Source organism: Macaca mulatta, chromosome 19 (assembly GCF_049350105.2).
Source record: "Macaca mulatta isolate MMU2019108-1 chromosome 19, T2T-MMU8v2.0, whole genome shotgun sequence".
Taxonomy (NCBI): domain Eukaryota; kingdom Metazoa; phylum Chordata; class Mammalia; order Primates; family Cercopithecidae; genus Macaca; species Macaca mulatta.
Window position 1 is genome coordinate 6,521,244 of NC_133424.1, and position 11,657 is coordinate 6,532,900.

Consider the following 11,657-nt stretch of genomic DNA (forward strand, 5'->3'; position numbering starts at 1 on the left):
AAAAAAGAAGTACAGCTTGATGGTACAGGTTGCCCTGGCCACAGAAGGAATGGAGGCATTTCCTGGATGGGGGAGCACACTGTGAAGGCTCCCAGGCCAACAGGAGCAAGCTTGTGGGAGAAACTGCCAGAAGGCTTTGGGGGAAGAGGGGAATGGCCACAGGACAGCGCCATGTATTTTTGACACTCTGGGAGTGAAGTCTCTGGCCATGGGCTACTTGGTGGTCTCTTGAGGTTGTTCTATAGAGTAAGAGGAGCTTTTTCCCTCCAAATCATGGTCCCCATCCTTACACATGTCTCCAGGAAGCAGCTGAAGCCCAGGTCCCAGAGGGACAGACCCTGCCCTTGGTTTCAGCACGGCGACGCGCATGAGTGTCCACTTCGGCCTGCACCTCAGCCAGGGAAACGTCTTCAGAGTTGGCCATGCCTCTAGTGGCAGCCAGCCCAACAATGCCAGGCTCCAACAGCAGGCCTTCACTGGCAAGACTCTGAACCAAGATGGACCAGTGCTTTGTGGGTAAGTGGAGTAGACTAACGAGTCCTCATACATCCATCCACTAACCCATTCACCCATCCATCCTCCATCTAACCCATGCATCCATCTATCTACCTGTTGATCCATCCATCCATTCATCCATCCACACACCCATCCATTCATCATCCATCCACTCACCCACCCCATCCATCTATCCCATTCATCCACCTATCTATCCATCCATTCATCCACCCACCCAGTCATCCATCCACCCATCCATTCATCCACCTATCCACCCAATCCAACCCATCCATTCATCATCCACCCACCCATCTACCCCATCATCCATCTACCCATTCACCCATGCATGCATCTACCCATCTAACCACTCATCCCATCCACTCATTAATCCATCAAGCCATTGACTGTACTCATCCATTAATTCATTCATGCTTACTAATCATCTTCTATTTATTTATTTATTTATTTATTTATTTATTTATTTATTTATTTTTGAGACACAGTCTCATTCTGTTGCCCAGGCTGGAGTGCAGTGGCCTGATCTTGGCTCACTGTAACCCCCGCCTCCTGGGTTCACACCATTCTCCTGCCTCAGCCTTCCGAGTAGCTGGGACTACAGGTACCCGCCACCATGCCCAGCTAACTTTTCGTATTTTTTTTTTTATAGGAGAGACGGGGTTTCACCGTGTTAGCCAGGATGGTCTCGATTTCCTGACCTTGTGATCCATCCGCTTCAGCCTTCCAAAGCGCTGGGATTACAGGTGTGAGCCACTGCGCCCGGCCTCTTAATTATTAATATTATTTATTTTTGAGATGAAGTCTCGCTCTGTCATCCAGGCTGGAGTGCAGTGGCGCAATCTCGGCTCACTGCAACCTCCGCCTCCCAGGTTCAAGTGATTCTCCTGCTTCAGCCTCCCGAGTAGCTGGGACTGCAGGCATGTGCCACCACGCCCGGCTAATTTTTGTATTTTTTTTTTAGTAGAGACGGGGTTCTGCCATGTTGGGCAGGCTGGTCTTGAACTCCTGACCTCAGGTGATCCACCCATCTCGGCCTCCCAAAGTGCTGGGATTGCAGGCGTGGGCCACCCGCCCAGCCCATGCTTACTAATCATCTTCTATACCCCAGGCTCTACACTGGGGTTTGGGGCCACGCCTACTATTAACACATGGTCCCTTCCCTCAGGGAGCTTGCATCCTGTTGAGCTAAGTCACACAAAAGCAAACTGCGGTGCCCAAGGAGAAGAAAAGTTGCTGAACTCTGCCTCAGGACAGGGGCATGGTGACCCTGCGTGTAGGAGAGGAGTCTGCCAGGATGAGGGGCAGAGGGGTCTTACTCTCCTGCAAGGTGAGATGAGGCAGGGTGTGTAGGGACCTGGCGCCCCTGGAATGCAGACGTGGTGTGGGGGTTAAGGCCTGGAAGTTCTCTCCCAGCCTCAGCCTCAAGGAAACCACCCCTCCTCTTGGCCTGCCTCTTCCTTCTTCCAGAGACCACCCCTGGGGATGAAGGATGCCAGCCCTCCCGTGGCCTCAGTGCTGCCAGAGGCCAGCAGAGGGGTTGGAGCATGGGGCTTCCACTGTTGCCTCTGCCATCGCCTGCCTCTAGATAAGTTCCTGCAGTTTTCTGAGCTTCTGTTTGCTGACCTGTAAAATGAGGCTACTGAGCTGCTCTGAGGATTGCGGGGTGAAGGGTGTCATCGCAGGACTGCATTCCCTCTCCCTCCAGCTCCAAAAACCGAATTCTACCAAGGCATAGAGCAGCTCCCGAGTCCAAGTTCACTGGGATCACTACTGAAAGTGACAGGAGGCAGCCAAGTGTCTAGGCAGAAAGGGGCAGGTCCCAGGGAAACCCCACCTTCAAGCCAAAAACAGCCCGAAAGCTGAAAGATCAGACTGCTGGTCCTGGAGGAAACCCACCACCCAGAGTGAGAACTTCTGTTCCCGTTTGTCCCCCCTTTCCTGGTTGATTCTTTCTGAACAATGCCTTTTAACCAATCGAATGTTGCCCTTTCCAATACTACCTATGGCCTCCCCCTGCCCCCGCAATTCTGAGCCTATAAAATGTCCTGGACCCAGCTACACGAAGAGGAAAAAACCAGACCCCGCATCCTCTCTCCGCTGAAAGCTGTTCAGTCGCTCAGTAAAATTCTTCTCCTCCCTCCTCAGCCTTCAATGTCCAGCGTATCCTCGTTCTTCTTGGGCGCAGTACAATAGCTTGGGAACCACAGAATGCAGGTACAAGCTATAACACAGGCGACTGGGGCATGCCAGCATGGCCAAGCGAGGCCCAGGCTAGGTGTTGCCGGCTGGAGGTCTCTGGCTTGCAAAATGACTGAGAAGAAACATCCTGCATCTCTACTGACAGCAAACTCATTTCCAGGACCACGTGAGATGGGAAGACGCGTGGCTGTCAGCTGCTTCGGTTGTCACCTTGTCCTTTCGGATTTAATTAAAACTGGCTGCTCAGCCCTCAGCCCACAAGGGAAGAACCCAGGTTGCTGCTGGCCCATATGGCACCGGATGGATGGGGCCAAAAGTGGGCTGAATGTGCTCTGGGCTGGTGCCACGGAGACCCTGAGCCCAGCATCCCCCCAGCCAGGATTAGGGACCCTCAGGACTCATGTTGCTCCTGGTTACCTTGGCTTTTTTTTTTTTTTTTTTTTTTTAGAGATAGGGTCTCAGTATTTCACCCAGGCTGGAGTGTGGTGGTAGAGTCATGGCTCACCGTAGCCTCAATGTCCCAGTGATCCTCCTGCCTCAGCCGGGGCCACAGGCATGTGCCACCGCACCCAGCTGATCACCTCCACTTCTGCTGCACCCGCCACCCCTTGGGATGCCCAGTTAGCACTCACTCCAGGCCAGGGCCGGGCAAGGTGCACTCAAGGCTGGAGCAGGACCATGGGCAGCTGTGGTGACAGGTGAAAGGAAGGGCAGTTACTGATGTCAGCCACTCGGTGTCCCCCATGCCCCAGCCCCAGCTGAACTCCGCCTATGGACTTCCCCGCTCTCTCTTCTAGCTCTGCCCATCCCACATCGCGACAGGCTAGCTTTCCCTGGACTCCGTTCCTAGCCCATCCTGCTTCCAGCTATCAAGTGACCCCAGCTGTCAAATGGCAATGTGCCACACCCCAGCCTTGCCTTGCTCTGTGGTCTTGGCTGTGGGTGTGGTCGGGTGTTTTCCCAGCCCCTTCCCACTTTCCCAAAGTCACCCGCAGACCTCTGCTCTCCGGAGCTCCGCTTCCATGGCCCCCCAACTCCCCTGACCCCAGACACGTTCTTGCACACAGGTGCCAGTGGATGGGCGAGGACGGACTCATGGGATAAAGCCCATGAGTGACCCCCAGGGAAGAACTAAGTCACATTCGTGGAGCTGCAGAACCCAGCCGCCTGGATGGAGGTGAGCGGCCCAGAAGGCAGCTGCTCACTGGCCCTGTCCAGTCCTTCCCCTCTAACAGTGCTGGTAACAGGTGTGAGGCTGCAGAGGCCTCCTGGAGCGGGCGGACACCCCCGGCCCAGCCATGGCCTCACAGCACTGACAGCAAACCCTCCTGTCCTCACAGGCTGGGGCTGCGTGCCTGGGTGCGAGGCGACTAGAAATTCTGCATCCCCGGTGAGGCTTTGTGAACAGCCTGGGCTCCAGACAGGCTGGGCAGACAGAACTGTCGGGGCAAGTTTCTTCATCTGTAAAATGGGCCTGAAGCCTGCTCCTTCCTGGGGCTTCACGAAGGGCTTGGTGGACGGTGGCAGGAGGCGGTGGGTGCGTGGGTGCTGCTGGCCAGGACGGTGAGCACCGGCTTCCTCCTGCAGCACCGAGGGTCGGGGATGCTCCCCTGCCCTGCTCATCCCTCCCTCACCCTAGACCTGCCCCGACCACTGCTAAGGCCCAGTAAGGGCAGGGGTACAGTGGATGTGGCGGACCTGCCCCGGGACCATGCTCCTCAGGGGAAGGGGGTGGGTAGGCCCTGTGGGCTCCCCTTCTACCAGATTAGGCCGCTGATCCCAGCCACACCCCTCCTACGCCCTGCTCAGGCCAGGGGCTTCTCCTCTCTGAGTGGGACAGCGGGGGAGATGCCCCGGCCTCTAGTCTCTGCTCCTCTCCTCTGTAACAGCTGTCCCCTCCTGAGCTGAGTCCCCTACACCAAGCAACATAAACCCCTGAACTCCTGGGAACGGGGACCCTGTTCCACCTTAGTGAGCATCACCTGTCTGCTCCCTGCCCTCAGGGCAGCATCCTTTGGAGGCCTCCGGCCCCACCCAAGCCCCCCACCGCCACACCCCCATCTGCCTGGAGCCACCAGACTGGTTTCTGGGCCCAGGCCTCTTGCCATCACCAACCCCGTGGACCGCCCTCTGTGGCTGGATGCTGGGAGCCTCTCAGGGAGCCCCTCGACAGGCCCAGCTTCCCAGGGCTCATGCCTGATGCGCGGGACCTGTGCAGGCTGCCAGGTAGCTCAGCCAGCGTGTGGCAGGGGTGTCAGGGAAGGCGTCCCAGGGGAGAGGGGATGTCCGGGGGACCCTCTGAATGGCAACAAACACCTGGATTTCCTTCAACGGCCAGGAATCCCTATAGGGTTGTCGAGGAGAGGGTGGAATGAGGGTGGAGTCCAGCCAACAAAGGGCCGGGACAGGACTGCGGATAGGAGCTGAGGAGGGCGGGAACCAGTGGCCCCGGGGGCTCCTGCCCTGTGTCCTGCAGGGAAGCAGACCCCACTTCTCCACTCTGGCTCTTCCACTGTCCTCCCGTGGTCTCAGCCCTCCAAAACCAAGACCCCCCACAACCCAGGCTTGGCCAAAGCACTTTCCTGGCCCCAGAGCATGGCCTGTGGAGCACCGGGAGCAACCACTGTGACCTCTGACTCCCCGCACCAGAGCAGACAGCAAAGGGGAGAGCTATGGCCTGTGGTCAAGATCAAGCCCTGACAAGCCATCAGGAGCCAGAAGCCCAGGCTTTGGTGCTCTAGGCACCACCAGGCCGACCCTGTGCCCCTTGGGGCCAGCACACGGGTCAGGGAACACTTCTGAAGTCCTTTATTGGGCCGGCAAGGCCGGGAGCTGCCCTCGCAGTGGGGTCCCAGTCTGGAGTCTTCAGGTCAGTGGCAGCCCTGCCCATTCTGGCCCGGGCAGGCGGCCCCTGCTGACTCGCTACTTGGTGCGTGCCTTCACATACTCCCAGCCCTCCTTGGAGTACTCGCGGGCCTTGGAGGGGGCCACCGACAGAGCTGACATCACCGTCATGATGCCTGTGGGAAAGGGACGGCCACTGGTGATGCTCCCCTCCCAGCCTCACCCAGCCTCCAACCCCTGGGAAACTCTAAGAGGTTTTTTTTTTGGGTGGGGGGCAGGGGGACAGGGGACAGAGTCTCAGTCTGTCGCCGAGGCTGGAGTGCAGTAGTGTGATCTTGGCTCATGCAACCTTCACCTCCCGGGTTCAAGTGATTTTCCTGCCTCAGCCTCCCAAGTAGCTGGGACTACAAGCGCACCACCATACCAGGCTAATTTTTTTTTTTTTTTTTTTTTTTTTGGAGATGGAGTCTTACCCTGTCACCCAGGCTGGAGTGTAGTAGTGCAACCTTGGCTCACTGCAACCTCCGCCTCCCGAGTTCAAGCAATTCTCCTGCCTCAGCCTCCCAAGTAGCAGCTGGGATTACAGGCGCGCACCACCAAGCCCGGCTAATTTTTGTATTTTTAGTAGAGATGGGGTTTCACCATGTTGCCCAGGCTGGTCTTGAACTCCTGACTTCAGATGATCTGCCCACCTCGGCCTCCCAAAGTGCTGGGTTTACAGGCGTGAGCCACTGCACCCAGCCTAATTTTTGTATTTTTAGTAGAGATGGGGTTTCACTATGTTGGCCAGGCTGGTCTTGAACTTCTGACCTTGTGATCTGCCCGCCTCAGCCTCCCAAAGTTCTAGGATTACAGGCGTGAGTCACCGCACCCAGCTTTGTTTTGTTTTTTAGAGAGAGGGTTTCCCTCTGTTGCCCACGCTGGAGTACGGTGGTGTGATCATAGTTCACTGCAGCCTTGAACTCCAGGGCTCAAGCCATCCTCCTGCCTAAACCTCCCAAGTACCTGAGATTACAGGCACACGCCACCATGCCCAACTAATTTAAAAAGACTTCTTTTTTTTTTTTTTTTTTTTTTTTTTTTTTTTGTAGAGAGAGGGTCTCATTATATTGCCCAGGCTGTTCTCAAACTCCTGGCTTCAAGCAATCCTTCTGCCTTGGATTCCAAAAGTGCTGGTAGCCATGAGCCACCACACCCAGCAAGCAAAATTTTTTTAGAACAACTTCCAGCAGAAACTGAGGCAGAGGTGGGGCAGGGCCTTGCCTTGTCCAAGCTCATAGGACAAGCTCCAATGTGGGCCCAGGCCTCCTGCCTCTCATTCTACCAGGTGTTGTACAACCCAGCCCTCAAAGGCTCCCCCCAATCCCCTTCGCTAGAATCTCCACTCTTTTCCCTTGTATTTATTTATTTATTGATTTTTGAGACAGAGTCTTGCTCTGTCACCGAGGCTGGAGTGCAGTGGCGCCACCTCTGCTCACTGCAACCTCCACCTCCTGGGTTCAAGCGATTCTCCTGCCTCAGCCTCCCGAGCAGTTGGGACTACAGGCATGCGCCACCACACCCAGCTAATTTTTGTATTTTTAGTAGAGATGGAGTTTCACCATGTTGGCCAGAATGGTCTCGAACTCCTGACTTCAGATGATCCACCCACCTCGACCTCCCAAAGTGCTGGGATTACAGGGGTGAGCCACCAGGCTAGGCCTCCTTTCCCTTTTAGATCCCTAAGAGACACATGTTGGGCAGGAAGGGGGATGGACAGAAAGGAATGGCCAGGAAGTGGGGAGAGGGGCTAGACTGGGGTGTCTGCAGCAACCTCCCAAGTAAAGAAACTGGGTGCCTTACCTGCATTCCAGGAGTCACGGATGGGAAAGTAAATCTTTGGAGGGGCTGGGAGCTGGGAAAAGAGATGAGCAGAAAGAAGTGGTGAAAAGGCTCAGCAGCCCATCCCCAGAAGCGGAGGGAGGAGGACAGGCCTGAGAATCAGGCCAGCATAAATATGGAGAACAACATCATGCAGGGCTGGAGGAACCCCCCAAGAGCTCACCACCCGCCAAGCCCTGGCCTCGCTCCCAGCCCGGAGTACCTGGGGTATCTGCAGGCCCGTCTGCTGACACACGTACTGGCTGAACTGGTACACGGCGGGGGGGACCACCTCTCCAGCCTTCTGTAGGGCTGCCTGGCTCTTGTCGCTGGGCCCCAGCAGCTCCTGGTCGTACACCAGGTAGACGGCACCCCCAGCCACACTTCCCTTGATGAGGAACCTGCGGGCAGGGACGGGAGGAGCAGAAGCTCAGCGGACACTGACCGCCACGCTCAGGAGGTAAAGGCCCACGGAGACAGTGAGACCCTCCTGGGGGCTCACCGTCCACAGGTGACACTCTGTAGTGTAGCACCGTCGACCCAGACTCCCATTATATACAGCACTCGATTTACAATGTGCAAGGCAGGGCGGCTGGACGCCACTTTAACTGATAAACTGAAACCGGGAGGGGGAGAGTGGGTCACTCAAGGTCCCACAGTGAGCGAGGGCAGTGAAGACGTAAGATCCTTGACATTCTAGAAGCCTTCCAGCCCTGGAGAAACCAAGGGTCCCTGGGCGCCTCCTACCCGCTGTCACTCCGAGCACGCATTCACCTCCCATCCACGCCAGCGGCAGGATTCACCGGCATTCCCACTTCACAGAGAAAACAACTGAGGCTCGGAGGCGGAGGCTGACACCGCGAGTGGAACGCCAAGGGCTCGCTGGGAGGCAGGAGGGAGGAGACTGGCGACCTCGGGAAGCCCCACCCCGCTGGAGCCTCAGTTTCCCTATCTAGCCCATAGGCGGGGGACGAAGGGGAGGTGACCCTACGGAAAGCGAAGAGCAGATCGGGACCAGACTGGAGACAGGGGTGCCCACAAAAAGGGACTTTTTCGGGGACTCGGGTCCCCTCCGGCTCCCTCACGCACCTCATCAGCGACCACACCCGGGCCACCATGGTCGCTCGGATCCACGCGCAAGGACAGTCGACTCGCCCGCCGCTTCCTGTCGCGGCCCTGCAGAGGCCTCTGGGAGGTGTAGTCTTTCTTGCCCGACGCAAGGTCCTCTGGGAGTCGTAGTCTCTTCGGCTCTGAGACTCCAAAGAAAGGCTGCGGTCCCGCAGCGAGGGGCAGCTGGGAAATGGACGCTTTAAGTCCCGGGCCGCCGCAAGGCTGTCTGGGAAATGTAGTCAGCACGGCGCTATTTGTACCTGCCCGCGGAGCCTCCTGGGAAATGTAGTTCGGCCCGGCCGGGTCCTGGCAGCGTGAAGGGAAAGAGGCGTTAGGTTCCTGGCTGAAGCCTGAAAGTGACTCGAGAAGAAGTCGGAACCCGAGAGATCCACCCGCGCCCGCGCGGGGAACCAAGGGCCCGGACCTAGGAAGAGTGTGCCTAGAAGGCGGTTGTCACGGCAACGCGAGGGCGGGATTGTTCGAGAGCGGCGGCCCCCTCACGTGATCGATTCGGAGGCGGGGCGTCCGCCCAGGGGGCGGTGCCGGGCCCCTGGTGGGAGGTGGAGACCAGGCGGGGACTGTTGCCCGGCGACGCTCCGGCGCTGGGTCCCCGCGGCCTGGCTCCTCGCCGGGAGAAGGTGGGCTTCGAGTCACGTGACCCAGGCCCTACGTGAGGGGGCGCGGTCGGGTACCCGGCAGGAGGCTGCGGAGAAGAGAGGACTGTGGGGGCGTTCGCGTGGCTCCCAGGCTGGGACCCCAGCCCTGCTGTACAGTGGGGGAAACTGAGGCCTGAGTGGGTGAGTGCACGGTTTAGGGGTACGCAGCGGGTCACACGCCCGCTTTGTTCAGAGGGGAAGCTAAGGACCGCCGAGGTCAACAAGGGGCCGGTGAGTTCTGCAGAGATTTGGCTTCCCCCCATTTCTCCCGCATTTCGGCCGGGCTGCTTTAACCGTTCATGTGCCCATCCCTCTGTCCATACGTCCATCCTTCCATCCATCCATCTGTCCATCCACCCATCCATCCTTCCATCTATCCATCCACACTTCCGCTCATCCATCTGAATCCCCATCCATCCACCCATCCGTTCATCCATCTGTCCGCCCATCCACCCACCCATCAATTCATCCATCTGCTCCCCCATCCTTCCACCCATCCATCTGTCCACCCATTCATCTATTTATTTGGCCATCCACTCATCCATCCGTCCATACATCCATAAATACATCCATGCATCTGTCCGTCCATACGTCCATCCTTCCATCCATTTATATGTTCCCCCCGTTTATCCATTCATCCATCCATCCATCCACTCATCTATCTATCCATCCATGCATCTGTCTGTCCATCGTCCATCCATCCACCCATCCATCTATTCATCTGGTCATCCACCCACCCATCCATCCTTGTATCTGTGCATCCATACATGCATTTGTCCATCCATCCATCCATCCACCCATCTGTCCACCCGTCTGTCCATCTGGTCCCACTTCCCCCTGCCGGGCTGCTGCAGTCAGTATGGAGCTGGGGGCGGAAAGAGGGATGAGCAGAGGGGCTTCATGGGCTGTCCCTGGCAGGGGAAAAGGTGGAAGCTCGTTTCTTGCTGTGGGCATGCCTCGTGTGTTTGGGGAAGGCCAGGAGTTCACTATTTTGAGAACTGAACGATTCATTGATGGGGCCGTGGGAGAGGAGGAGAGACAAGTAGTCAGGCTCTACACCTGCAGGGCCTCATGGGGTGCAGTGAGGAGCCTGGTTTCCACCAGTTGCAGTGGGGACCCCTGAGAGGGTTTGGAGCAGGCAGGGCCGTGGCCATGTTGCTTTTGACACAGATGCCTTTGGCTGCATGGACAGGAGAGGCAGGGAGGGAGTGAGTGTGGACATGGGGAAGCCAGTGTGGAGGTGGGCAGACCAAGTGGGAGATGGAAGGGAGGCCAGAGGAAAAATGGGGGTGGTCAGGCCAGGAGTAGGGTCTAGGAGGGAGGTAACAATCTGGGAGCCCTGGAGAGAGAGAGGAAGGGACAGTTGGGGAGAGATTGGAGATGGAGAATGGATAAGATCTGAAAACCATGAGCTCATGGGGGTGAAAGGATAGAAGGAGGTGAGGACAATGCCTGGGTCTCCCATTTAGGGACAGGGGACAGTGGGGCTATTACTGTGATGGTGAGCTGGGAAGAGAAGCAGGTGTGGGGTGACATGCTGAGCCTAGATTGGGTCCTGCTGGCTCTAAGGGGCCTGGAGGTTGTCAAGAGGAGACACCCAGAGGACAGCAGAGGCAAAGAACCTAGGGCTGGACCTACAGATGGGAGATTTCGGGACTCCTCAGTGATCCCCTCCGTCTGGTTTGTCTCATCTTCCTGGTTCTGGAAGTCCTCTTCCCCTTGTCCCACTGACTTTTTCTTTTTTTTGAGACGGAGTCTCGCTCTGTCGCCCAGGCTAGAGTGCAGTGGCCGGATCTCAGCTCACTGCAAGCTCTGCCTCCCGGGTTCACGCCATTCTCCTGCCTCAGCCTCCCGAATAGCTGGGACTACAGGCGCCCGCCACCTCCCCCGGCTAGTTTTTTTTGTATTTTTTAGTAGAGATGGGGTTTCACCATGGTCTCGGTCTCCTGACCTCTTGGCCCGCCTTGGCCTCCCAAAGTGCTGGGATTACAAGTGTGAGCCGCCGCGCCCAGCCTTTTTTTTTTTTTTTTTTTTGGTATGGAGTTTTGCTCTTGTTGCCCAGGCTGGAGTGCAATGGCAAATCTCAGTTCACTGCAACCTCCATCTCCCGGGTTCAAGCAATTCTCCTGCCTCAGCCTCCCAAGTATCTGGGATTACAGGCATGTGTGTGCCTCAGCCCCCTGAGTAGCTGAGATTACAGGCACCTGCCACCACGACCGGCTAATTTTTGTATTTTTAGTAGAGGTGGGGTTTCACCATGTTGGCCAGGCTGGTCTCAAACTCCTGACCTCAAGTGATCTGCCTGCCTCAGCCTCCCAATGTGCTGGGATTCCAGGCGTGAACCACCACACCCAGCCCAAGGAGGTCACTTTTGCACTGAGACTTGAAAGAAGTGAGAGAGCAAGCCATTTGATTATATCTGGGAACAGCATTCTAGGCAGTAGAAATAGCCTATGCGAAGGCCCTGAGGCAGGA

General features: G+C 57.0%; 1 protein-coding gene and 1 pseudogene across 19 annotated transcripts in view; one reads left to right on the forward strand and one right to left on the reverse strand.

The window, feature by feature from the left end:
• HSD11B1L (hydroxysteroid 11-beta dehydrogenase 1 like) overlaps positions 1–11,657 on the forward strand; it is a 36,346-nt gene that overhangs the window by 18,008 nt on the left and 6,681 nt on the right. For 14 of the 19 annotated variants that reach the window (XR_013409589.1, XM_077979530.1, XM_028839754.2 and 11 more), the window contains exon 1: positions 9,104–9,323. The exons of 1 other annotated variant lie outside the window; for it this stretch is intronic. Coding sequence is in view for 1 of the 18 variants with exons in the window: in XM_077979534.1 (XP_077835660.1) it covers positions 11,344–11,345 (2 nt within the window). In the remaining 17 variants the exon portion in view is untranslated. Of the gene's footprint in view, positions 1–9,103; positions 9,414–11,244; positions 11,346–11,657 lie in introns of those variants that run through there. 4 more of the 19 variants (XM_077979532.1, XM_028839755.2, XM_077979542.1 and 1 more) reach the window with 2 other exon arrangements.
• MICOS13 (mitochondrial contact site and cristae organizing system subunit 13) lies at positions 5,506–8,560 on the reverse strand (annotated as a pseudogene).